This window comes from Ictidomys tridecemlineatus, chromosome X, assembly GCF_052094955.1.
Source record: "Ictidomys tridecemlineatus isolate mIctTri1 chromosome X, mIctTri1.hap1, whole genome shotgun sequence".
Taxonomy (NCBI): domain Eukaryota; kingdom Metazoa; phylum Chordata; class Mammalia; order Rodentia; family Sciuridae; genus Ictidomys; species Ictidomys tridecemlineatus.
Window position 1 is genome coordinate 73,449,015 of NC_135493.1, and position 27,770 is coordinate 73,476,784.

At 38.7% G+C, this 27,770-nt stretch overlaps 1 protein-coding gene and 1 non-coding gene across 2 annotated transcripts; one reads left to right on the top strand and one right to left on the bottom strand.

Moving 5' to 3' along the window:
• The first annotated feature begins 209 nt into the window (after positions 1–209).
• On the top strand, positions 210–26,926 carry Igbp1 (immunoglobulin binding protein 1). Its single transcript, XM_013365045.4, has 7 exons — positions 210–450; positions 622–1,039; positions 1,391–1,684; positions 10,017–10,212; positions 11,990–12,072; positions 12,865–12,977; positions 26,436–26,926. Exons 2-7 carry the CDS (start codon positions 849–851, stop codon positions 26,582–26,584), a joined length of 1,026 nt encoding a protein of 341 aa, XP_013220499.1. The 5' UTR covers positions 210–450; positions 622–848; the 3' UTR covers positions 26,585–26,926.
• Positions 5,026–5,097, bottom strand: Trnaa-agc (transfer RNA alanine (anticodon AGC)). The gene has a single exon. It is a non-coding gene; the product is annotated as a tRNA-Ala (tRNA).
• Positions 26,927–27,770: the final 844 nt, after the last annotated feature.

Sequence of the window (27,770 nt, forward strand, 5' to 3'; positions counted from 1 at the left end):
CACGAATTATTATACAGTGTGGTAGGTGCTACTTTAGGGATACACACAAAGAAACCCAGACTTCGTGGGGGGTGGGGGGGGGGGGAGTCAAAGAAGGTTGCACAAAGGAAGTAACATTTGACCTGGGAACTAAGTGGCACCAAACGAAGCCGGCTGTGGGGAGATTGGAGTTGCAGGTTACCAAATTATCTGTCCTAGGGAGAGAGGCTCCAGTGTCTACCCCAAGCGTGTAGGAGTGTGTGGGGAGGAGGGGGTTCATGTGAAGTGGAACAGGGCAGAACGAGGATTGGTTGGGAGGAACCGGAGTTCCATCTGGTGGTTGACGGAAGCCGGAGGGGGGCGCCACTTGGACTTCAAACTCACGCCACAGGTCCGGCGAACCGTGATTGTGGCACGGCGACCTGAGCAACTGGCTGCCCGGACTCCTCAACTTGGGGAGCAACTTGCGAGGTAAGCCGCGCGTCTGACCGCTTCCTAAACCTAGCTCTCACCCACTCTCTGAATTCAGCCTTGCCTCCCTTGGGCGTCAGAGCCCACCGAACTCCCTAGCCCAGTGTCAGCCATGAGGAGCAGATCTTAAAACAGCGCCTGGGGTTTTGTTTGTGTGTTTATTTTTAACAGATGCCTACAACTTTTAACACGCTGCCTGGCAAAATGGCTCTATGGAAACTCCGTTGCCAGGGCCGGCAAACGGCGGCTCCCGGAAGTCCCTTGACGTTTTTGTAACAATTAAGCGACTGGCCAATGCGACGCCACTTCCGGTGTCGTAAGGGCTCTCGGAATTCTCCTTTACAAAGATTGCCTTTGACCCCGGAAGTGAGGTCTTCCGGGTTCCTCCCTCCCCCAAGATGGCTGCGTCTGAAGACGAGTTAGAGCTGCCCCGGCTTCCCGAGTTGTTCGAAACCAGCCGGAAGCTTCTGGATGAAGTGGAAGTAGCGATTGAACCCAGCGGTTCCCGGATGGTTCAAGATAAGGTGTTAAAGGCACTGGACCTCCTTGAGAAGGCTACCGAAATGTTATCACAGCTTGATTTGTTCAGGTATGGGGGAGAGGGTAATAACGGCTGAGAACGAAAGTAATAATGGTTGCCAAGGGTGGAGCCGTTGCGCTTTGGTGGAAAGGACCTTTACGACTGTGACCCTTAAGTTGTTACTCGCTGCGATCGTGTGTATGTTTACATTGTCCGCCTCTTTTCCGAGATGATTAACTCTGGATTCTGTCGGCTGACTGCTTAGGCTTTGGGCGTGAGTGCTGGGCTCCTTATATAGAAACTGGCTGCTCTCGCCTTTGTCCCACTATTTCCTAGCCCTCCTCTTCCCCGGGAAGCAAAGGCCATGGTTTGAGTGCTCGGCCAGGCTTCACAGCCTCTTTTGCTCTTTGCTCTTTCCAGCCGAAATGAAGATTTGGAAGAGATTGCTTCCACCGACTTGAAGTACCTGATGGTGCCAGCGTTTCAAGGAGCCCTCACCATGAAACAAGTGAACCCCAGCAAGCGTCTAGAGCATTTACAGCAAGCTCGAGAACACTTTATAAACTTCTTAACCCAGTGCCATTACTATCATGTGGCACGGTTTCAGCTGCCCAAAACCAAGAACAACTCAGCTGAAAATAATACTGCTAGTTCCTCCATGGCCTATCCTAGCCTCGTTGCTATGGCATCTCAAAGACAGGCTAAAATAGAGAGGTGGGTCAATAGCTGTAATTTGAGGACTGCCCAATGGCAGCATTATTGGGGGGTGCATGTGCTTTTGTGTGTGTGGAGGACAGAATGGTGTATGTCAATCTTTTGGTTTTTATTGAGCATAGATCCTGGTGAGAGCAGACTTTAAAGCTTTTTTGAGAAGCCTCTGCCTTTATTGAGGTAACCATACCTAACCATTAGACCCCTACTGCTGAGAGCAGCAATGTAGTTTTTCAGTGGCTCCCAACTTTTTCCACATCATAGCATAATATTCGTATGGGGTAAATATCTCTGAAGGGCACAGTGTCTCAGAGTTGGAGTCTATGTTCTGTTGTTGAGCAATTCTAATAGTACTGGATCGGATGTGTAACATCCTGAACACAACCTCATGATGTGACTTTGAAAAAGTTGCTTACTCTTAGTTTTTTTTGTTGTTTGTTTTAACATTGAATGGGTGCTCACAACGTCTAGAAAGTATGCTAGGCATTTTGGATACAAACTGTATGAGGGGTTCTTGTCTTTGATTATCTGAAATATGGTGAAGGAAATAGAGAAACAATAACAATATAAAGTGATGTCACAAAGAGATGTATAAGGTACTGTGAGAGCAGACAGGAGGGCATTAGCCAAAGAGGGAATTAAAGAGAGAAGACTCCCTGGAAAAGGTGATTCCTGTGCAGAGTTTATTAAGGATTAATAAGAATATTATCCTGAAGAAGAGGAGAGAAGGGCATTAGCCAGCAGAGGTAACCACATTTGTTAAGCCAAAGAAACAGTGTCAAGGTGGGGATGTGTGAGGGTGGAACAGCACCCACAAGCATAAGTGATGCTTATAACAAAAGGGGAGTGAAGAAAAGGGGAAAGGAATGATGCTGAAAATCTAGGATCCATACCAAATAAGCTTGGGATCTGAGGAAAGTGAAGGAGCAACCTTGTTCCTAAGAACTTTGGAAAGTGTTTAAATTCAGCTCCATCATTTAATTACTCTGATTGGGGCAAGTTACCTAATTTCCCCCTCTGCAAAATTGAGATGATAATAATAGGTCCTTCCTCATAGAGTAGGTATGAGGATTGAAGTGACAGAGTATTTAGCTTAGCACAGTGTGACACAGTAAGCACTCGGAGTCAGTGAGGATTATATATTTGTGGCTAAGGGTAGGTTTGCAGAGTCACAAATCTGGGTTTAAGTCCTAGCTTTATTTTTAGTCATTGGATTTTGGGTGAGTTACTTAACCTATGTGAGCCTCAAGTTTCCTATTATGTGAAATCTAAATACTAATGATACCTGTTTCATAGGGTTAAACATAAGTGAAATAAAACACATAGAAGAGCACAACATCTGGCGCATATTTCATAAGTTTTTAGCTGCCTTTTTGGGTAGGTCAGCTAAAGAGCTTACTTTGGGGACTGGGATCAACTGAAGAATTTTTTAAGAGAGTTGCATGGTCATATATGCATTTTAACTAATACATTAGACCCACGTTGGTCATAGAAGTGATGACTCAGTAGGGCATTGGCAGAGGGATATAAGGGATATATTTACTCAAGAGGGTTAAATCTATAGAAAAACCTGGTGATTAATTGGTCGTAGGAGGTAGGATAAAGGAAGCAGCAAGGAAGATGTCCATGTTTCTGATTTAGGTGTTGCTCTGGAATTCATTGAGATGGGGAATAGAAGACAACAGGGGAGATATTTTGAGTTTAAGATACCTAGAAGACATCCAAGTAGAGGTATCTGGTGGACTGAAGTTCAGAAAAGAGGCTTGGCCTAGATAGCTGAAAATTGATTAATTTATTCAACAAATATTTATTGAGCCCTTTGTGCCAGGAACTGTTCTAGATACTGGAGAACCAGACAATTCCAGTGCCATCACAGAGCTATTTTTCTAATGGAGACAGTCAATAAGCCAGTAAATAATGTAATTTTAGTTGGTAAGGGCTATGAAGAATAATATACTCTGATAAGGGGATAATGAGTGACAGTGAATGATATTTTGGAGATGTGGGATAGACTGATAACAAAGTGGAGCTTGGCAGGAGGTTATTATCTCGTTTTTTGTAAGAAAAAAAAAGGAATAATAACCTGGGATATTCTTAACAAAAAATAGGATAAAATATTATCCTATTTTTTGTAAGAAATTGGGGAGCAGCCCATTGGCATATGCCAGGTAGTTTAAACAGTGACTCTTTTATCCAATAATTATACCAAAAAAAAAAAAGACTAAATGCCATAGATACATAGTGTTGTGGAGAGAGATGAGGGAGTGCTCTCATGTAGTTGGAGGAATGAGGAAAAAATTCCAGAATGTAACAGCATGTAAGATGAGTCTTGAAGGATGGTTAAAAATGGAAATTAAAAGAAAATAGGAATGACAGATTTTTCCTGAATGTAAAAGTAACAATGCTCATTGTAGAAAGTTTACTGAACAAGATTAAAAATCAAAAATAAGCTTAATCCTAGTACTCATAGATGTCATTGTTAACTTCTGATGTATTTTCTTTCAGATATATAGTTATTTTAGCTAATAAATTTGGAATAATACTGTAAATATAGCTTTTATCCTGTTTTTTTAACCTAATATTATATTGTGAGCATTTCCCCATATTTTTCAAAACCATGACATTTAATGGTTATGTAATATTCCACGCATAGTTGTAACATGATTATTTAAACTATTATTGTCAAATATTTAGACTATGATTTTTTTTGCTATTTAATACTATATGCAAATATCTTTAGCCACATCTATCTCTGTTTCCTTTGGATAGATTTCTAGAAGGACCAGTGATTAGGTCAAAATTTAAAATATTTGAATATTTTAAAGTTCTTTATGGGGTAACTGTTACTGCCCACAATAACAGAATTTCAGAGTATGTCCCACTGCACTTAGAAAGTCCAATTGGGCAAATAGAAAGTGGTATCTTATTATTTGGGTCTGCATTTCTCTGGCCTACAAGCTTGATCTTTGACGTTTTTCTTTTCTTTCTTTTTTCCCCCCTTTGGCGCTGGACCTTATATGCACTAGGCAAATACTCTAGTGTCTGAAAGATGAGATAGTAACACTATCTTTATGCTAATAGCTCCCACTTTCGTATCACTAGCCCAGACGCCTCTTGACCTTCAGATCCATACTTCCAGCACACTTTGTGGGTGTTTCATAGACATCTCAAATTTAACATGTGATAAAATTGAACTCTTGGCTCCCCCACTACCCGCCGGAGTACTGGGTATTGATTGAACTGGGGGCCTTGTGCATGATAGGCAAGCACTCTACCACTGAGCTATACCCCAAGCCCATGGCTTTTTCTTTTATTTATTTATTTATGTATTTATTTTTTGTTCCTTGCAGTGCTGGGGATCAAACCCAGGGCCTCGTGCATGCTAGGCAAGCACTCTACCACTGAGCTACAGCCCAAGCCCAAACCCTTGGCTTTTTGACCCCCAAGTGTACTCCCATGCCCCAGTCTTCACCATCTCAGTAAGTACACCACCATTCAGCCAGGTATGTAAGCAAGAACCCTAAGAGTTAGCTTCAATTCCTCCTTTTTCTGAATTTCCTCATGTAGTCTATCAGCAAGGCCTTTCAATTCTAGCCACAAAAGGTATTGCCTATTTCTCTTCATCTTCACTAGCATACCTCAGTCTAAGCCACTGGAATCTCTCATCTGAAATAGCTGAACTACTAACTACAAGGCCCTGCATGATCTGGTCCCTGTCGCTCCCATCTCATTGTGTACATTCTCCCCTCATTGAATAGACTCTAGCTGTAATAGTCACCTTTCAGTTCTTTAACAGACATGATTCCTTTGTTGAATTTTTGTACATCCTGTTCTCTTTGCATGGAATGCTCTTTATATGGCAAATTCTCATTCTTTTTGGTCTTAAATGTCTCTTTTTGGAGAGGCCTTTCCAGACCATCTAAGTTAATGTCTGTCATTCTGTCTCTTTGCTCCATGTTTGTTTCTTTCATGGCATTTATCTCACATGCAGTTATTTCTGTCTTTCTGGGTTTTTGTCTCTCTCCCCTACTACATGTATACATGTATACTCCATGAGGGCAGAAGCCATTTTCCTCATTCACTGTGGCATGCCTAGCACAGGGCCTGGCACATAGAAGGTGCTCAAGCAATATTTGCTGTTGACAAGCAAGAGAAATGACGTGAGCAAAAGCCCAAAAGCAGGTAGATTAAGCTAATCTACAGGTACAGGGAATAGATAATAGCCTGGTTTGGAAGAAGTTAAGTATAGTATGGACAGAGTTCTGCGTAAGGAATAGATATGTACAAAGTATTGAAAGGGAAATGAGAAAGACAAAAGAATTCTAAATAGGATGAAGTAATAAAAATGAAGTTATAGATATCATAGGTACTACTTTTATAAGAAGCATTGTTAGGATTAGAAAACAGATTATTCAGGGCTGGGGGTGTAGCACAATCGTAGAGCACTTGCCTACTATGCATGAGGCCCTGGATTTCATCCCCAGCAACACACATACACATACATACTATTCAGATCCTTCTTTACTTTCTATAAGTTCCCCATCAATGACTTCAGGCAATGAGGCCAACCTAAATAAAACATCTAAATGGTATGTCTTTCCTCTCTCAAACCTGTTTCTTCACGTATGTTCTCTAATTCCCATCTTTGAGGAGTGAGTGTGAGTCTGGTTGTTTAACAGCACCTCCATTCTTTTGACAGAACTGAAGAAGTAGAAGCTGGGTAAGTAATGACTCTAGTTTGGGATTTACTGAATTTAGGTCCTAAAATGACAACTGGATAGCCATTTCCATAGACTTGGAAATGTGCAACTAAAATTTATGAGATTGTTTTGTGGCTGATGCAAAAAATTAGGAGTCTTCTGTTATGGTGAGTTTCTGTTATGCATGAGTTTTCCAAGGAAAAACAAATAGAATAAAAGCCAAGGATAAAACCTTGAGGCAAGTTAAGGAATAAAGAAAAAGAGGGAAAGAGTAATCAAAGGAAAAAGACTCAACAAGGTAAATAAAGGAGAACTTACCAAGAGAACAGATGTAATGTCCTCTTTGAAGCCTTTCCCTCCCTTTCCTGCTGATACTATAGCACTTAGTTGATATTACTTATCACAGCATGACACTTAATCTCTAGACTTGGAACTCTACAAGCTCAGAGACCATAAGTAATTGTATTTTACTATCCTAATTGTATCATTGTATCTCTTGGTGCCCATTCAGTAATTGTATCAAAGTATTTGTAGAGAAAGGAACAGATATGAATGGTATTCAGAAAGATGGAAGCAATACGGTGTATTAGAAAGAGATTATTTGGAATCAGACCTGGGCTGACCATTTTCTACCCTTATAGCCTCAATTTCCTCATCACTGACAAAATTTGTGACAAAGCATTTTTATGTGTATTTTTCCCATTTTTGTGTGCATTTTTCTGTTTGATCCTCTTAGCAACCCCATGAAATAGACCCCCATTTGGGAACTGTGGAAATGAGCTCTGAGAATTGACTTGCCAAAAATTACATAGCTCGCATACATGGGCAGGCTAAGATTTAAACTCAGGTCTTTAAATTCCTAGTCCTGATCCTGTTAAATTCCTAGTCCTAATCTGTACAATAGAAAAGAGTGCATCATTTGAAAGGGTAGAAAATGGGTTGAGGGAAAGTGTTTCCAAAATGGAAAAGGCACCAATAGAGTAAAAAAATAATAGCTGCTAATGGCAGGGAAAGTGATTGATAGAGTGAAGCCTGGAGGAATGTGTTCGGGGACTAGATAGGGAAAGTGGAATGGCAATGACGAGAGTAAAATTTACAAGAGTAAAAGAGGAAGAGTGGATCTGCAGAGATTTTAAGGTGAAAAGGGAAATTGGATTCTACAGTGGCTGGCTATCTGGCAAGCATGATTAGGAGACGAAGTCTCTTCAGAGGATAAACAAAAAGCTAAAACTGGTTAATAAGGGTTTGTAGTTAATCCATTGACAAATGTTTAATTCCTTAGATCTGTTCACTAGCTTAGAAACAACAAGGGAAAGGTGAAAGTTTCCCAGAGTCAAAGGTCACAGGTAGGGAATTTTAAGGTTTTAGGGACTGCTTCTATGTTATATGGCCCACTATGGGAACTCTAGAACAGTGATGAAGTCTAGGACAGTGGTTTTCAATCTGTTCCTCAAGACCCTAAGATTTCACCACAGTGTCTGAGTAATGTTGGGAACTTTCCTGATTCCATTAAGGCAGATTTTATTTGCTCATAAATTATTGGGTTTCCATATAAGCTCTCATTAGAAGATAGGATTCTATTGCCAAGACAAAATGGTTTTAAAACACTGGTCTAAAAGAGCAGGTGATAAGCAGCCAGAAATCTAAAAAATGAAAAAGAGCCAAATCACAGAAGCAAGGAAGTGGAAAAGAAGGAAGGGAGCAAAAAGTTTGGGGTTGTACACATAAGGAGAATGGGAAAAGAAGCAAAAGAACCTTAGTCAGAGGACACTAGACTAACCCAGATTTTATCCTGGATTATATACATTCTAAGGTCTTTGTGTGTGTGTGTGTGTGTGTGTGTGTGTGTGTGTGTGTGTTTCCTGTGACATAGGTACCTCCAGGAAAGAAGGTAGGGGTAGCAGTAGGAATGGTTAAACATTCTCAGATCATATCGCTAGTAGCATTCATGAGCTAGGAATTGACCTTTGTAGTATTTTATTTAGTAGTCTAGCTATCATGGTCTGTGACAATTGTTTAAAATGACAGTTTATTGGGTAAAAAGAGCAGAAGAACCTAAAATTTTTGATAACAAAGAGTGTTTCCAGAGTTGATTTTTTTCATGAATCCTGGACCCCTGTGATAATTTGATAAATATATCAAGTTATATATATATATATATTTTTTTAAATTATGTTTTTTAGTTGTAGGTTGTCACAATAACCTTTATTTTATTTTTATGTGGTACTGAGGATTGAACCCAGTGCCTCCTGCATGCTAGGTGAGCGCTCTACTGCTGAGCCACAACCCCAGCTCCTCAAGTTACATTTTAAATACATCTATATCTCACCCTCTCCATCTCCCTCTTTCAAGTTATATCCTCTCACCTGGATTGTGGCAGTATTCTCTGAATCGCTTTCCCTGTGATTCCACCCTTGTTTCCCAGCCCTGACTCCACACAACACCAGAATGCCCCATATATTTTTAGAAAAGTCTTCATGTCTCTCTGTTTATTCATGTCATGTATTCTATTTAAAGCCTCAAGTGGCTTTCCCGTCTCACTCAAAATACCATGGTATTTGGTATTTGGGGGTATCAAGGCCTACAAGGTTCTACACATTATGCCCTGGCTTGCTTGCTCTCTGACCTCATTTCCTATCACTCTTTTTCACATTCCATCCATAATGGCCACCTTGTTATTTCCCAAACATGCCAGGCCAGGTGCTCTTCCTGAGCCTTTGATTTTCTTTTCTTAGAACGGTTTTCAGATATCGGTATGACTTGCTTGCTTGTTTGCTTGAAAGCTTTGCTCAGATGCCATCTTTTCAGAGATGTCTCTCCTGACCACTTTGTATATAATAGCACTCCTACTTTCACACCATCACTCAATCCACTTGACCTTGGTTTTTACTGCTTCACAGTACTTAGACCTGACTCATCATCTCTCTCTTTGTCTGTCTTCTCCCACTAGAATGAAAGCTTCACAAAAGCAAAGAATTTCTTTTATAAACTGTATCTCCAGCACTAACAGTGCTGATCACACAATAGGCACTCTGGAGATATTTGTTGGATGAATGATAGATACACTAGAATATATTCTGAAAAAGGCAGCTAGGTGTTTATGAGTCTTTGAATTAGATAATTATGAGTCAGAAGTGCTGGTAATGTTTTGCCTCGAAGAAAAGAGATGATCATTTATTAGGCTGTTTTACAAGGAATTCCTATATCAATAGCAAGTAAATGACCCCTAACATTCTATGATTCTTTGAAGATTTTTTTTTCTCTCAATTGGAAACCCTGTGGGAAGCACTGTGTGACACTAAGCACACAGTCAATTCAGGGTTGATATAATCAGATGACTAAAGTACACTCTCCCTAGAGATTATGGCAGGACGTGCCAAGATCAGGTTACATCTATATTTTTCTGGCTTCAGAATGTTATTTCTCAGCCTCTTTTAGGCCCTTCCTTGCTTTGTAGTCTGAGGGAACTGGCTGGTGGCAGGCTCTGGGTTATAGAATCTATATTCCTGTCAAGATGGAAATCTGTGTACTTACTACCTGGACATTTGCAAAGGTAAAAACTTAGGGTGGCCTTCTTTTGAAGGAATACCTCTTTATTTTTAAGTTCATGGGTATAATGCTTTTCTGTGAAACAGATACAAGCAGAAGAAGGAGGTGGAGCATAGGTTGTCTACACTGAAATCTGCTGTGGAAAGTGGTCAAGCAGATGATGAACGTGTTCGTGAATATAACCTCCTTCAGCTTCGGAGGTGGATTGGTATCAGCTTAGAAGAGATTGAGAGCATTGACCAGGAAATAAAGATCCTGAGAGAAAAAGACTCTTCAAGAGAGGTAAGCCTGGTCACTGACCACATACCTCAAAATGCTGCTGTGAGAAGGTCGAATATTCTACAAGAGATTAATCAATTAAAATCCTTGTAAGTCTGTAAAATCATTGTTCTTAATAGGATAAGTAGAAAAAAGCTGGTGGTTCACTAGGGTAGCTTTCTCTTTAGCTTGTAATAGCATTCCCCAGAGCTTTCTACTCTGTAACACACTTCTAGTTATTTATAATTTTATGACATAGCATGGGGGACAGAGACTTCCCTGAAATGAAAATTGATTTTTGGCTGTGGCAAGTCATAGCTGCTTAAAGCAGGCATAGGAAGGGAGGCCTTTAAAATCTGCTTGACTGTGATAAAGGGAAAGAATAGGATGGGAATGGGAAAGAAAAACAGAACTGGGAAGAGAGAGAAAAGAGGAAAATTTAACAAAAGACCAGAGAGTGTGTTTAGGTTGGGGGAGGAATTAGAACTTAACCTTACACAGAGATGCACTCTCACACCTTTAGTTCCCCCAAATAGGAGACACCAGAGCTAGGACATCTCCATGCATAGAATGCCCAGAATAATGGTAAAGAAAACCTGGTATAACTCAGCTTTGGCTGTCTTTGAAGATCCTAACCCTGTTTTGGAGCTGCTGCTTCAAAAGGATAGGCTGTGCTGTCACTTGTTCTTTGGTACAAGCTGCAACATGAATTGAGTTGAATTTATCAGCTGGTTACAGGCATTTACTTAAGTCCTGAGAGAAAATCTCTTCCTAATTTGTTTTGTGCTAATTATCCCAGGACCTCTTGCCTCAGGATAATATCAACCTAGTTCTTCCTATTAAAAGATCAAAGAATAAGCAGTTAGTATTCTAAGGGGCCATAAGGCCCTTTGGGCATATCCAAATGAGTGGTTTTCAAGCATTTTGAGGCTAGACTCTTCTGGATCCTGCCTGTCCCTCTCTTTGTTTGGTGGGTGTTTTTTTTATTATTTAATTTTTTTATGCTTTCTCGTGTAGTATTGGGATTGGCTTTTGAGATTATGAAGCTAGAACAAAATGAGCACCATTTTTTTTTAACCATTCTTTGTTTCCTTGTATCCCTAGAAAGCCAAGGTTCCTTGAAACATTTCTGTATACCTTTTCACAAAAACTTCTGCCTATCCTCTCCCCTTTCATTTGTAAACATCCATTTTCAAAACACCCTAGGGGTTTTTGATAAATATTAGCATAATTATATTGGAAGGAGTTTTAGAAGGGACTTTAATAATTCATTCAGCATTTCCACTGAAGGCCAAGCTGAGGAAAAGGGCTTCAAATTCAGCTCAAGGAATTTAGATGGAACATGGAAGGGACTTTGAAATCTCCTTTGGGGGGGGGTATTTATTTATTTGGTACTGGAGATTGAACCCAGGGGTATTTTGCCACTGAGCTATATCCCTAGCCCTTTTGTTTTTGAGACATGGTGTTGCTAAGTGCTGAGGCTGGCTTTGCACTTGCGATCCTCCTATCTCAGTTTCCCAAGTTGCCGGAGTTACAGGTGTGCACCACAACGCCTGACTGGAGGTGGTGTTTTTAAATATAGTAATTTTTTTTTCTAGTGGTAAGAAGATTTCTGGAGAACGTTCTCAACTTTCTCTTTTTAGCAAGGTAGTCAAGTCCCCTTGAGAGCTATATCTTTAAGACTGACACAGAAAGTGGGTGAATTTTTAATCCGAGCTTTTCTAACACCAAAAGACTTGAGAGTCTGCATGATAGGTGGGTAAAGTGGCAAATGCACCTCTGAAATTTATTTTCTTCTTAGGCATCAACTTCTCACCCAGAGTCTCTTCAGGAGAGGCCTCCAATGAAACCCTTCGTACTTACTCGGAACAAGGCCCAAGCCAAGTAGGTAGTACTGGAAAGTGGTTTACCTTTATAGTCCTCTGTTTTGATGGCTCCATGGCAGTGCATGAGTAATTCCCAGAATGGGCATTGTGGAAAGTCATGTCTTCACTTATGGAAGCCATTCTTTCATCAAAGGGATGTTAACTCTCTTGATACTTTCTTTTTTTTAATATTATTTTTTAGTTGTAGATGGACACAATGCCTTTATTTTTATGTAGTGCTGAGGATTGAACCCAGTGCCTCACACATGCGAGCCATGTGCTCTACCACTGAGCCACAATCCCAGCCTTTGATACTTTCTTTATGTGTCTTTCTCAGTCATTTCCTTCACATTGAACTTAAAAAGAAGGAAATAAAGCAGGAAGAAAAAGGAATCTAATGGAGAATTATTATTTTTAGAAGTTTTCCATCATTCCTATTTTTCCTGCCTTCAACTGCAGTTCTCAAAAGGACTTTTCTATAATTTAATTCTGAGTTATTGATGCTATTCCATAGGGTGGTCTTCCAGAGGCCTCCAACTGTAAATTCTCATTCCACAGTGTGATCATTGCTCTGTGGGGCATTGGCTTATTGGGAGATGATCCTGAGCTGTTTATTTTCTCATGCAAGCTCTTGATTTCAGTGTGCCTTCTGGGATGCCTCTTTTTATGTATCTTCATGGTTGGTTGTACGAGTCCTCAGAAGAGAGTTGGGTAGGGGAATAAGATTGAAGCAGACACGACCTTGTCATTAAAGTAAAAAGGTTTATTAATGCTGTTATTTTATTTTCTAAGTGCAATGTGATTTTTGCAGAGTATTTGGAGCTGGTTATCCAAGTCTGGCAACTATGACAGTAAGTGACTGGTATGAGCAGCATCGAAAATATGGAGCATTACCAGATCAAGGAATAGCCAAAGCAACATCAGGTATGTAGGAGTGAGGGGAAAATAGCTGCATTACTGATCCCTTACTCTCTGGTAATGAAATTCTGAGAAGTTGTTGCCCTTTGAGGAGTAATCTGGGCAAAGATTCTAAGTAATAGAAAGATTTTAGGCAATGTCATGTTTATAATTAAAATAAATAGCAGATTATTCTGGGAGGATGGGGATAGTAGCAGTATAATTTGTCAATTTCTCCAGGTATCAAGACATTAAAAACAGCAAAAAGATAGAAAAACCAAGAATCCATGGACAGCAATTCATCTTTTATAATGGCAGAGCAGGTTGTATCAGGCCAGCCCTGCATACACATTAACAATTACAAACTGAACAAAATATTTTTTAAAAATTACCTGAAGGCACTGGAGAGTGATCAGAAGCAGGCATAAACTGGAAGGCAGACAACACTTCTGGTACTTGGAATTTGTTGAGAACAGGGACTTTGACTTCATATATTCTTGGTGCCCAACTTGAACAGTCTCTTTGGCATCCAAAGATGGAGAGAGTAGCCCTCAGAAAGGTGAGAGTCATATGGTGTAGCAGAATAAGGATGGAGAGACCTGGGGTGACCAACCCAACACTTGCCACTTAACAGATGGAACATCATTCAGCCCCTCAGAGCCTCGGTTTTTCTTAATGCATTTAACCCTCTTTTTACAAACCCATGAAGTAGACATTCTTATCCCCATTTTAAGATGAGGACATGGTCTCTATAAACTGAATTACCATATGATAGTGGTCAAACTAGGATTTAAATTCAGGCCTTCCAAATCCCAGCCATAGTGCTGTTCTTTTCTAGCACAGAAAATAGTGATCATTTGAAAGGGTTTCCTATATTTTTCATAGCTCTTCATCTGTGGGCAGTTTGCAGTTTCTGTGATGTGGAATAGCTAAAATCTGGATAGAAACTGCTTTCTTGTTCATTGAGGAATTAGACAACTGAGTCCAGGGTAACTAAAGAATCTGAAAAGTGAGGGGGAGGGTATCCCAGAAAGGAGAAAACCAAAGTGAAGTTTCCTTGATTCTGCATATAAACCCTGAAGAAATCTGTGGATAACTCCTAAACTCTTCATGTACAGAATGGACTTCAAGCACCTTAATAGCTAGTGGAAAATTCAACTATTTCACAGTCCAAGGGAGGTGGCATTTGGCATTTTGGTCCTAGACAAGTTAGTCACCTTGTAAAATTTAAGTCAGTACTCTTCAGAGGAATTAAACAATTCAGAATCTTTATAATACAGATATTCCTCAACTTGAGAAAGGGTTACATTCTGGTTAAACCCATCATAAATTTAAAACATGAAAAGTGGAAAATAGAGCTAGCCTACTAAACAACACAGCTTAGCAACACAGCAGTAGAATGTGGGTTGTTTACCCTGGTGATTGTGTGACTGGCTGCTCAGCATCAAGAGAATCATACTGTATATTGCTAGCCTTGGGGAGGGGGATCATAATTTAAATTTTGAAATACAGTTGCAGTTATGTGCATATCACTTTTGTACCATTGTAAGTTGAACCATCATCAGTTAGGGACCACCTGTGTACAATTCATATTGTTTAGGATTCAGTCTTAAGCTACTAGACATGGGAAAAAAAACAGGAAATTGACTCATTTTCAAGAGGAAAGGCAATCAAAGAATATCAACCTCAGGTGTTGGAATTTATCAAGACAGGGAGTTAAAAAGGACAGAGAGGGAAATAAGCTTATAATGAATGAAAAGCTAAGAAATTTCAGGAGTGAAATAGACACTATACACCAAAAAATTCTGGAACTAAGCAAGGCCTGGTGGTGCATGCCTTTAATCCCAGTGACTTGGGAGGCTGAAGCAGAAGGATCATAAATTTGAGGCCAGCCTCAGCAATTTAATGAGACCCTGTTTCAAAATAAAAAGGGCTGGGGATGTAGCTCAGTGGTAAAGCTCCCCTGGTTCAATCCCCAGGACCAAAAAAAAAGTTCTGGAACTGAAAAATAATATCTGAAATGTAAAAATGTCTAAATCAGCTTGATAGCAGACTGGCTGACAGAATCAAGTATCAGCTTAAAGATCAATCAGAATTATCTACTCTGAAAAAAAAGGATTGAAAAAAGTAAACAGTAACTTGGTGACCTGTGGAACGATGTAAAAAGGTTTAATGTACATGCAATTGGAGAAGGAGATGGGGGCAGAAAAAATATTTGAAGAAATAGATGGTTGCTGCACATTTCCCCAAATCTGTGAAACACATTTATAGATTCAGAAATCTTGAAAAGCCCCAAGCAGTTTATTAAATATGAAGAAAATCATACATAGGCACATCATGGTTAAAATGCTAAAAAAACAAAAGAAGAAATTTTGAAAGCAAACAGGGATAAAGTATACATTCTGTATAGGAGAACAATGATATGTATAGGGAAACAATGATATACATTGTTGCTGACTTCCCATTAAAAACAATGGGAGACAGTGAAGTGCCTGGGGGTGGGGAACTGCCAAACCATGACTTTATATCCATTGAAAATATCCATAAAACTAAAGATGAAATTAGGGCATTTTTAGGTAAATTAAAACTAAAAGGATTCTTCACTAGAAAACTGGCATTAAAGAAATGTTATAGTTCTTCAGGCTAAAGGGAAAGATATCAGATAAAAGCTTGGATATTCAAGTAGGAGTGAAGAGCGGCAGAAATGGTAATTAAGTGGTAACTACTACTCTTCCCTGCCTACATAACTAATTGTTTAAAAGTATATATGGCTTCTTGTAGCAAAAAATTGTTTTGTATTGTCTTTTTAGGTTTATAATGTAACAGATGTAATGTATGTGACAGCGGTAGCAAAAAAAAAATACAAACAGTAAATGGGACTATATGTGAGATTTCTTCTGTTTTATATGGTACATATTAACTGTTGCTGTGTAACAAATTGATATTTAATAGCTTAAAATAATAAACATTCATTGTATCACATAGTTTCTAAGGATGAAGAATCCAGGAACACCTGAGTGGTTCTGGCTCAGGGCCCCTCATAAAGTTGCTATCAGCTGGAGCTACAGTCTTCTGAAAACTTGACTGGGGCTGGAGGATCTGTTGCCATGCTCACTGATGATGGTTGATAGCAGGAGGTCTCTCTACAGAGTTGCTCACAATTAAACATCTTCCTTTCCCCAGAATAAACTGAGAGAGAGATTGAGCCAAGATCAAAAGCCTTGGTGTCTTTTATAACTTAATGTTGGAAGTGATGTTCTATGACTTCTTCCATGTTCTTTGTTCACATAGAACAACCCTGATATATTGTGGGAAAGCCTGAATTCTAGGAGAGTTGGATTGTTGGGCGCCATCTTTGAGGCTGCCTACCACAGGGTATATTAATTCTGAGTAGACTGGAAAGTTAGAGATGAAGATTGTATTTCCTAAAACAACCACTTTAAAGATGCATCAAGACAATGAGAAAATAAGCCATAGACTGGAAGAAAATACTTGCTAAAGATATTTCTGATAAGAAACTGTTATCTAAAATGTACAAAGAAGGCTTAAAACTGGACAGTAAGAAAATGAAAGTCTCATCAAAAATGGGCCAAAGTCCTTAACAAACACCTCGCCAAAGAAGATATACACATGGAAAATAAGTATATAAAAAGATGTTCCATGTCATATAACATCAGGAAAATGCAAATTAAAACCATGGTGAGATACTATTGCATACCTATTAGAATGGCCAAATTCAGAACACCATAAATATAAATAGAATAAGCATTCAGATTAGAATTAAAGAATAGATTATCATGTCCAACTGCATACTATTGATAAGAGATATTTTTCTAAATACAAAGACATAGGTTAGTCAAAAATAAAAAGATGAGAGAGATACACCATGCTAACAGGAGATAAGAAAGCTGTGGTAGCTATGTTAATATTAGATATATTACAGTGTACAGTTCAGTGGACTTAAGGACAAAAAGTATTACTGGAGAAAGATTTCATACTGATAAAGGGGCAGTTGATCAGGAATATACCAATGATAAGGGTGTTTATACCTATAGCAAGTTTCAAAATACATGAATAAAATATTTGACAAAATTAAATGGAGAAACAGACAAATCTACCTTTATGTTTGGAGATTTTAGTACCTCTTTTTTCAGTAATTCATAGATGTAGTGAACAAAATTCAGGATACAGAAGAAGAACTGGTTAACCTCTCAGCCACCTCAATATATTTAGTATTTATAGAACAACTATATCCAACAACTGCAGTGTACACCTTCTTTTCAAATGTACATGGTACATTCAACAAAGGTAGACCATATTAATGGGCCATCAATAAATCTCAGTAAATTTGCATATGTGAAGTCACAGTAATCAGATTATAATGGGATTTTGGAATTAAATTAGTAATCAATAATATACCTAGAAAGTACTCAGATATTTAAAAATTGACTTACACCTAAATCACCCATGAGTCAAAGAAATCACAAGGAAAAATAGAAAATGCTTTGAACTAAATGATAATGAGGGAAGAATATCAACATTTGTGGAATAGAGATTAAAGTAGTGCAGAAGGAAATACATATAACTTTCTCAACCCTTAAGTTAGAAAAAAGGAAGAAAAAAATCAACTACTTAGTAAGATTCTACCTTCCTAAATCAGGAAAAAAAAAGAACAAAGTAAGCCCAAAGTAAATAGAGGAAACAAGAAAGATAAGGAATCTAGTGGGTGATGAAGGTAGGTGATAGTGATCCATAAGAGTTGAACGTACATATACCTCAGTGACCTTATAATTTTACTCCCCGTTATGTACATGAGAGGAATAAGACCATATGTTTACAATATTATACAAGACTGTTTATAGCATTGTTCTTTGTAATAACTCAGAGTGAACACTACTCAAATGCCCATAAATACTAGAAAGGATGAAGACATTTTATATATTCACATAGTAGACTACTATGTAGCAAAAAGGTTAAAGTAACTATAGTTCTTCAGCTGTTAAGTGGCAAATCTTGTTGAATCTTGCAGAGCAGATAGTCCTTAAGATCTATTGAAATTAATCCACCAGGTTTCCTTTCTGGGACAGGATCCCACACTGCAGAGAAATTGCTTGGAGTAGAATTGAAATTAAAGCAGGACAGGAGCAATAGTGAAGAAAGTCCAGGTAAAAGTGGGAAAGAGAACTAGAATCAGGAGCTCTAATCAAGCAAGGTACCATATTTCTTTAGCTTCTGTAAAAACAGCAGAAATGTAGCCTCTGTGAAGTTGGATTAGCCACCCTGAACCACACATCTTTCTAAAAGTTGAAAAATACTTATTTTACATGAAAATGAACAAGAGTGGGGTAAAGGTGTACAACTCTGAATATACTTCAAATCATTGAACTGTACACTGTAAGTGGATGAATTTGATAATATATAAAATATACCAAAGTTGTAAAATAAATAAACAGAAAATTTTCAAGGTCAAATCCCATAGAAAATTATTTTAAGGAGAGAAAAGAATTAAAAACACTCTAGAAATATGTACTCAAAAAGAACCAAATCTGAATCATAATATATTTAAATGAGTCAGAAGATAGAAAATAAAAGGATATCAGATATCAAAGGAGATATAAATCAGGATTAGAAATGTGACAGCTAGGTATGGTGGCACACACCTGTAATCCCAGTGACTCAGGAGGCATAGACAGGAGGATCACAAGTTCAAAGCCAGCCTCAGCAATGGAGAAGGCACTAAGAAACTCAGTGAAACCCTATCCCTAATAAAAATACAGAATAAAGCTGGGGATGTGGCTCAGTGGTTGAATGCCCCTGAGCTCAATCCCCATTATCAAAAAATAAAAAGTGGTGACAACTTCTGGAAAAGAATCATTTAAAAAAGGAAGACAATTTCTAAACAAAAATGAATAAACAGAAAATGCCTAACTAAGATAAAAAGGAAAAATTTTTAAGGAAGCATAATCAGGGTTTGAGATAGAATGACATATACTAAAGACAACAAAGAAAAAAAAAATGAAGGGACAGGGCTGGGAATGTAGCGCAGTAGTAGAGCACCACTGGGTTCACTCCCCAGTACTCAAACGGTGATGTACTTATAAAGGAAAGAATCTTACATTCCTTCAAACTTTTCAACAACCACACTTTACGCCACAAAAAAACAGTGGCAAATATTTAAGATACTCAAAGGGAGAAAATGTGAGCCAGGGAATTGTATCTACCTGACTTTCGAGTATAAAGGGTATAGACATTTATCAACATAGAGGAACTCAGGAAATACTGTTCCAATGGGCCCTTTCTGGGGAATTGGCTAGAGAATGAGATTCAGACAGCCACAGTAGTGAGAAACATTGACAAGGACTAGTGTGAGTAGTAAATACTTTAATTACTTATAGAATTAACAGTGGGAGTTAAAAGGGAGAGAGTAGAGTGTATAATACCTATATGTTCAGATAATGTAGGAATAGTACAGCCATTTTTAAAAATGAAGAAATAGACAAAGCATATATGAAAAATTTAACTGTTCTCAGTAATTATATTTGTGGAAATGTTAGTGCAATTATTCCAAGGTTATTTAATGTGAGCTAATGTAAATGAGTGTTTACGTAATGTGAGCTAATGTAAATGAGTATTAATTTTATCTTCAGTCTTTGAGAATTAGGACTTTTAGTATGGAAGGATACAGATATAATACAAGAGTTGGGTTAAAAAAAACTATAATCCTGAATATAAACTCATGAAAAATTGTATTTAAATATAAATGCACATACCTTTGCTCTATCCACTAAAAAGGCTTACAAACAGGGAATAACACAGTAGCAATGAATATACCTAATAACCAAGATTGTGGTATTGAAATACCATTCCTATTAAAAGAAATCAGGATATCTTAGAGAAATAGTAATTCCATGACTAGGCAAGAAATATATGAGACAAACTTGGAGCATGTTATCATAATATATAGGGAAGAAACCTTCAAAGACTACCACTAAGGTCATATCAAAAGGACTCAGTATGCACTTTGGTGCTGTTTCCACTTGGCTAGTATGGCTTCAAAAAGGATAGTTGGGGGCTGGGGGTGTAGCTCAGTAGTACAGCAGAAATAGCATGAGCAAGGTCCTGGATTTAATCCCCAGCACTGTCCCCCCCTCCAAAAAAAAAGGAAAGAAAAATGGGGGGGGGGTATAACTCAGTAGTAGAGCATCTGCTTTAAGTGTGAGGCCCTGGGTTCCAGCCACAGACAGTACCAAACACAAAAAAGGTAATTGACAGTAGCAATAAGTACTTTTTAACATGCAAATCTTGATTTCTTCTTTTAAAAATATGCTTAATTTTTTAAATTGACACAAAAATTATGCATATTTATGGGGTATCATGATGTTTCAAAACATGAATACATTGTACATTTTTCAAATCAGGATAAGCATATCTCTTCAAACATTTGTCCTTTTTTTGTGATTAAAAACATTCAAAATCCTAGCTTTTGGGGGGAGTGCTGGGGATTGAACCCAGGGCAGTGCACATGCTATGCAAATGCTCTACAACTGAACTGAACCGAAACCCCAGGCCTCTTCTAACTTTTAAAATATACTGTACATTATTATCTAGTCACCTTACTCTGCAATAGAATACCAGAATTTTTTTTTCTCCTAACTGTAACTTAGTACCCACTGATCACCCTTTCCCCATCCCTCCCTCTCTCCCACTCTTCACCATCTCTGGTAACCACCTTTCTATTCTCACCCTCTGTGCGAGCAATGTTTTTAGATTTCAGATGTGAATGGGATCACGCAGCACTTGTCTTTCTGTGCCTTATTTATTTCAATTAACATAGGGATTTCCAATTCCATCCATGTTGTCACAAATGGCAGATTCCATCCTTTTTATTACCAAATAGTATTCTGTTGTGTTTATCTTTATCCACTCCTCAGTTAATGAACATTTGGTTTCCATTTTCTTAGCTATTGTCAATAGTTCTACAATAAACATGTAGATGTCTCTTCAGTGACTGATTTCATTTCCTTTGGATATGTGCCCAGTAGTGGGATTGCTAGATCATATGGCAGCTGTTTTTTGTTTGTTTTGTTTTGTTTTTAATTTTTAAGGACCCTCCCCACTCTTCTCCACTATGGCTGTATTAATTTACATTGTTAAACAGTGTACAAACAAGGGTTCCTTTTCTCCACATTCTCACCAGCACTTATTATCTTTTATCTTTTGGTAAGTTATTCTTACTGAAACGGGGTGATATTTCATTGTAGTTTTGATTTGCACTTCCCTGAGGATTAGTGATATTAGCATTTTTTATATACTTATTGGTCATTTGTGTGTCTTTTGAGAAATGTCTACTTAAGCCTATTGCCCGTTTTTTTTTTTTTTTTTTTTTTTTTTTTTTTGGTACCAGAGATTAAACTCAGAGGCACTCGACCGTTGAGCCATATCCCAGCCCTATTTTGTATTTTATTAGAGACAGGGTCTCACTGACTTGCTCAGCGCCTCACTGTTGCTGAGGTTGGCTTTGAACTCGCAATTCTCTTGCCCCCACCTCCCAAGCCACTGGGATCACAGGCATGCCCCCACCACCCACACCTGCCTGTTGCCCATTTTTTCATTGGATTATTTGTGAGGGATTGTTGTTTTGTTTCATCTTGGTTTTTTGTTTTGGAGTTCCTTCTATACTCTGGACATTAGTCCCTTATCAGATGTATAATTTGCAAAGATTTTCTCCCATTCTATAGGTTGTCTCTCCACTCTTGTTTCCTTTGCCATGTGGAAGCTTTTTAGATCCATGTAATCCCATTTGTCTGTTTTTGCTTTTTTTCCCCCTGTGCTTTTAGGGTCTTATCCAAAAGTCCTTGTCTATTTCACTGTTTCTCCTATATTTTCTACTGGTAATTTCATAGTTTCAGGTCTTACATTTGAGTGTTTAATCTATTTTGAGTTGACTTTTGAAACTGGTGAGAGATAGGTGTCTAGTTGAATTCTTCTGCATGTGGATATACAATTTACCCAATATCACTTATTGGAACGAACATCTTTTTCCCTAGTGGATGTTCTTAGCAGCTTTGGCAAAAATCATTTGGCTATAGCTTTGTGGATTTACTTAGAGAGTATTCTGTATTCTATTCCTTTGGTCTATGTATGTGTTTTTTATGCCAAACTATGCTGTTTTGATTACTGTTGCTTTACTACAGTATATTTTCAAATCAGGTAGTATAATGCCTCCTGCTTTGTTCTTTTTACTCAAGATTGCTTTGGTCTTTGTGTGTGTGTGTTTCCATACAAATTTAAGGATTATTTTTTTCTAGTTCTGTGAAGAATATCACTGGTATGTTGATAGGTATTCCAAATACTTTTTTTCTTTTTCAGAATACCTTTATTTTGTTTATTTTTATGTGGTGCTGAGGGGCGAACCCAGGTCCTTGCATGTACTAGGCCAGCGCTCTGCCACTGAGCCCCAGCCCCAGCCCCTCAAATACTTTTTTAAAAATATTTTTTAGTTGTTGATGGACTATTTATTTATTTGTCTATTTATTTGCAGTGCTAAGGGTCAAACCCAGTGCCTCACACATGCTAGGCAAGTGGTCTACCACTGATCTACAACCCCAGCACTCCAAAGACTGTTTTCTAATACTATTCTTCAACAAAAGAACTAGGGCTCCTTGGAGAAATGGCTGATTCTAGGCCTGGATTAAGGGATATACAAGATAACTTGGAGCATCTTATAGTACTAAAAAATAAAGAAGAGCTCAAAAGAAAAGAATATTGATGGTGTTAAAGGGACACAGGAGCCGCTGGAAGCACTATCAGTGGCCAAAACTGAAAATGTTTGAGCAGGACAATAAATAACAGTGTGAGATTATCTCATTTGGACTAAAATAAATAGTCCATAGTGATACAGATCTACTATTGATTAAATGAAAGAAAAGAAATGAATTTCCCCTACTAGGAAAAAAAAAAACCCTTCCATATAATTTGTATAGATATTCCTGCTTTAAGGAAGTAGAGCCTAACTGCTCACTACTTAAGTGTGAACTATGTTTAGCATTTTGGTTCCAAAGACTACAGAGGATAAGGTGTGGAGAAGAGCAAATTTACAATTGAGAACCCTGCAGACACTGCCTTGATCAAGTGATCAAGATTATTAGTGCAGGGGTTGGGGCTTTACCTCAGTGGCAGAGCACTTGCCTAGCATGTGCAAGGCCCTGAGTTCAGGTCTCAGCCCTGAAAAAAAAAAGAGAGAGAGAGAGATAATTAGTGGGCTGGGGATATAGCTCAGTGGTAGGTAGAACTCTTGCCTAGCATGTGTGCAGCATAGGTTCAACCCCCAGCAACACACATATACAAAGAAAAGGATTATCATTAGTGATCCTTATATGTATATATTACCCCTGGTAGGATATGGTGAGAAGAGTAATTCATTTCTGTGTTATTCTCCTTCAAACCCATAGCCCTAGTCAAATTATGAAAAAAGCAGGCAATACCAGTTGAAGAACATCCTTCAGAACATCTGAGCAGTATTCCCCCAAAACTGCCCAGGTCATCAAAAACAAGTTCAGTATAGCTGGGCACAGTGGTATACACTTGTAATACCAGCTATAGGGGAAGCTACAGGAGGATCACAAGTTGGAGGCCAGCCTGGACAACTTAGCAAGACCCTGTCTCCAAAAATAAAAAGGACTGGGGATGTAGCTCAGTGGTAAAACACCCCTGGGTTCAGTTCCCAGTATCAAAAAAAAAAATTATGCAGTTGAAATCCATCCAATATGTTTAAATCCACGAGTTCATAATTTAAACAAAAAATGATTGTTCAGATTTAGAGGCTGATAGGGAACCCATTTACTTTCTCGAGTTGTGGGAGATGAAAGAAGTATTTTTCTTTCCTACTGGGTAATTACGTAGTAATAAATGAGGGAAAGTCTCTCTTTAAAAAAATTCCAGCCAGGCACAGTGGTGCATGCCTGTAAATCCCATTGGCTCAGGAGGCTGAAGCAGGAGGATTGAGAGTTTTGAGAGTTCATAGCTACAGTGAGACACTAAGTAACTCAGTGAGACCCTGTCTCTAAATAAAATACAAAATAGGGCTGGGGTGTGGCTCAGTGGTTGAGGGCCCCTGAGTTCAATCCCTGGTACCAAAAAAAATAAAAAATAAAAAATTCTAGCCAGTGGAAAAGAAATGTTAAATAATAACACCTTTCTAAAACCACAGTAAAGTAATGGATCTAGGCATTGGCACAGTTAGCTTTCTGTTGCTGAGACAAAATACCTGAAATGATCAATTGAAAAGGAGTAGAAATTTATTTTGGCTCATGATTTCAGAGGTTTCAGTTCATATAGTTGACTCTTGTGCTTTTGGGCCAGTGGTGAGGCAGCTTATGGCAGGGAACATGTGATGGAGCAGAGCTGCTCATCTTGTGGTGTCCTGGAAACAAAGAGGAAGGGGCCAGGGTCTCACTGTCCCCTTGAAGTGCATGCCACAACGTGACCTGAAGACATCCCACTAGGCCCCATTTCCTAAAGGTTCCACCACATCCCATAGCACCACAGGCTGGTGACCCAGCCTTTAACATTTGGGGGACATATGTAACACCAAATCCCATCATTACGTACAACTATAAGGCACCAATAGAAAATGTGGAATAAAGAAAAGATTCAAACCATAACAATCCAACAAAGGAGACAGATGTTATATGCCTCCTGATGAAGGAATGTAACACCTCTTATAATCATGCCAAAAGGATTTAACATGTCTCAAATCTTTACATCCAGTTGCCAATCTGCAGGAAGTGCCAAAAAACTTCAGACTATCATGTGTGTGCATTCAGCAAAATCCAGGCTCTGGGAAACTACAGATCAGATGCACCCAGCTTCCTCAAATAGATACCTTGGAAAGGGAAAGATGGGTAATCTGAAGATAAAAAAAGTTTTCAAAATATTTTTAAGTAGCCAAGATTAACCTCCAAAACATTGTGTTAAGAGAAAGAAGTCAGATGACATCATCTGTTTATATGAAATATCTAAGATAGGCATATCTATTTGAGGCAAAAAATAGATTAGTGGTTTTGGGGGCTAGAGCGAGAGAAGGAGTGGCAATTAACTGTAACTGGGTATAAGAGATCTTTGGGGGATGATAGAAATTCTTTTTTAATTGGATTGCTATGATGGTTGCACAACTCTACTAAAAATCATTGAGTAAAAAATGAATGTAGTACAAATGGACAACTGGTGTATAGGGATGCACACTTGGGTAATAAAGTTATAATAAACTCTCGGAAGTTATTAGTAGAATAGCAGTATGATGGTTATTTTTGTTGTGTGTGGGGGGGGTTGTGATTTATATGATGAACACGGAGACTTTGGGGATGGCTACAAAAAATCTATATCTTGACCAAGTGGACGTTGTAAGACCTCCTTATAAAAGCTTTACTCTTACACACATTTTTGTGGTTTCTGGTATTTTACAATGAAGAGGTTAAGAACAGAACACAAGATTTCTATTCTAAGCCAGTAGATCAGATCCCCACATATTTCATTCTTTGTCATAGCCAAGAGAATATTTCTCATGGGCAAACTCAGGGTAGCCGGGAAAATGGCGCTTTACCCCACAAACGAAAAAGCTAATTCAAAAGAGAGATGTATATTAGTTTAATTTCTTTTGGGTGTACACTGCATAAGTGCCATTTGGATCTCAGAACTTTTCCCAAGAATATGTAAAACAACATATAGGCAGTATTTTCTGGAGGGTCCAAAATTGTATAACTATAAAAAAGAAATGAGGGAAGGAGAAAAATTCCCATGCAGTCTGACTTTTGAAGTCCAGGCTTATGAAGAGATCCTGGTCATCTTGTCTGTTCGGGGAATTACCCAGCATCAGAGCAGCCTAGACTTTCACAAATCATAAACATGTTTTACTTTAGTGCTTTTGGATTGCTGGAGTTTTATTGGTGTTGGTGGTGGTATTTTTGTTTGACGACAGGGGTTATTGACTATTTTAGCAAGAATTCTTTCAAAAAATAGAATTCGTTCAGGGCGTCTATAGTTCTACTTTTTATTTTTGTATTAGGGATTGAACCAGGGATGCTTAACCACTGAGCAACATCCCCAGCCATTTTTATTTTAAATTTTGAGAATAGAGTCTAGCTAAGTTGCTTAAGGCCTTGCTAAGTTGCTGAGGCTGGCCTCAAACTTGCAGTCCTCCTGTCTCAGCCTCCTAAGTTATTGGAATTACAGGTGTGCACCACTGTGTCCAGCCTCAGTTTCAGCTTCTTGTGGAAACGACTTTTTCTTGCTGTTATTTAGCATATATTAGAAGTAATTGAGCAATAGAAGTATTCTCCCCACTTCTGGGCCCATGGCAGGCAGCTAGCTATATTCCTGTTTTGTTTGTCTGAGGTTGTGTTCAGAGCGGAATTGAGCCCCCTGACACCATTTATTAACATTCTCCCTCAATTTCTTACCTCCCCATTTCTTGTAATCCCACTTCAGCTGAATTCAAAAGGACAGCTCAGCAACAGGAAGATCAAGAAAAAAAGGAAGAAGAGGATGATGAGAAAACAATCCACAGAGCAAGGGAGTGGGATGATTGGAAGGATACCCATCCTAGGGGCTATGGCAACCGACAGAATATGGGCTAATCTTCCCAGGACACAACAGGACTTTGGGGCACGTGCCTTCTCTGCCAAGGAAAACTGTGCCGCCTTCCCTTCCCTGGGCTACTGCTTCGGCTGTGTGCAACGAAGGCAAAGATGCTGAATCTTGCTTTGCGTTCAATAAAGTGTCAAACAATTAAGTGTGTATTTGTACCCTAGATAATGACCAGTGATCTTGTTTTGACATTACTAATTCTCATCATGGTGTATTCCGATTTCTTAAGTGGACAGAAAAGAGCACTGAGAATTGGCTCTGTATAATCAATGCTGTAATGAATTATCTTAAATATAATAAAATCCATTCTATTACATGAGGCTGTGCAGAAATGTGGGTATCAGCTCCTTTTTTTGTGGGGGAAGGGGGACAGGGAGGTACATCTGTGGATCTTCTGGCTTATGAAGAGATCCTGGTCATCTTGTCTATTCTGGGCAGGGAATTTCCCAGCATCAGAGCTGCCCAAACTTTCTCCTTCCCACTGGGTACATGATGTGAAATAATCTAACATTCTACTAGGAGAGGGCACAAAAACACAACAACAAAACAAGACTTTCTGTACCACATAGCACTGTTTTCAGGAATTAGAGCTGTAGGTGAATGGATCATAAAGGGTCAGAGTTGCTGGGTGTAGCAGTACACACCAGTAATTCCCGGCAACTTAATTACGTGAAATGGGAGCATTGCAAGTTCAAAGCCATCCTGAGCAATTTAACAAGACCCTGTCTCAAAAGGGCTGGGTATGTTGTTCAGTGATTAGGTGCCCCTGTGCTCAATCTACAGTTCAAAAATAAGGATTAGAATCTTAATCCTACCTACTTTATTTACCTATAGATAAAGCAGTATAAAGAGTCATCCTCTGCCAGGTGTTGCGGTGCACTTCTGTAAACCCAGCAATGAAGAGAGGCTGAGGCAGGAGGTTTCTGAGTTTGAGGCCAAACTCGGCAATTTGGCAAGATCCTGCCTCAAAATAAAAAGGACTTTGGATGTAACACAATGATAAAGTGCCCCTGGGTTCAATCCCCAGTACCAGAAACAAAATCAAAATGAGAGGCTGAGATGGGAGGATACCAAGTTTGAGGCCAGACCAGGTAACTTAGACCCTGTCTCAAAAAGGGAAGGTAGATAGGTAGCACTCCTGGGTTCAATTCCCACAACCACAAAAACAAGTCATTC

Coding starts and splice junctions, on each gene's coding strand:
- Igbp1 (XM_013365045.4), top strand. CDS start 849: ATGGCTGCGTCTGAAGACGAGTTAGAGCTGCCCCGGCTTCCCGAGTTG. Junction 1,040..1,390: donor TCACAGCTTGATTTGTTCAG/GTATGGGGGAGA, acceptor TGCTCTTTCCAG/CCGAAATGAAGATTTGGAAG. Junction 1,685..10,016: donor AGACAGGCTAAAATAGAGAG/GTGGGTCAATAG, acceptor TCTGTGAAACAG/ATACAAGCAGAAGAAGGAGG.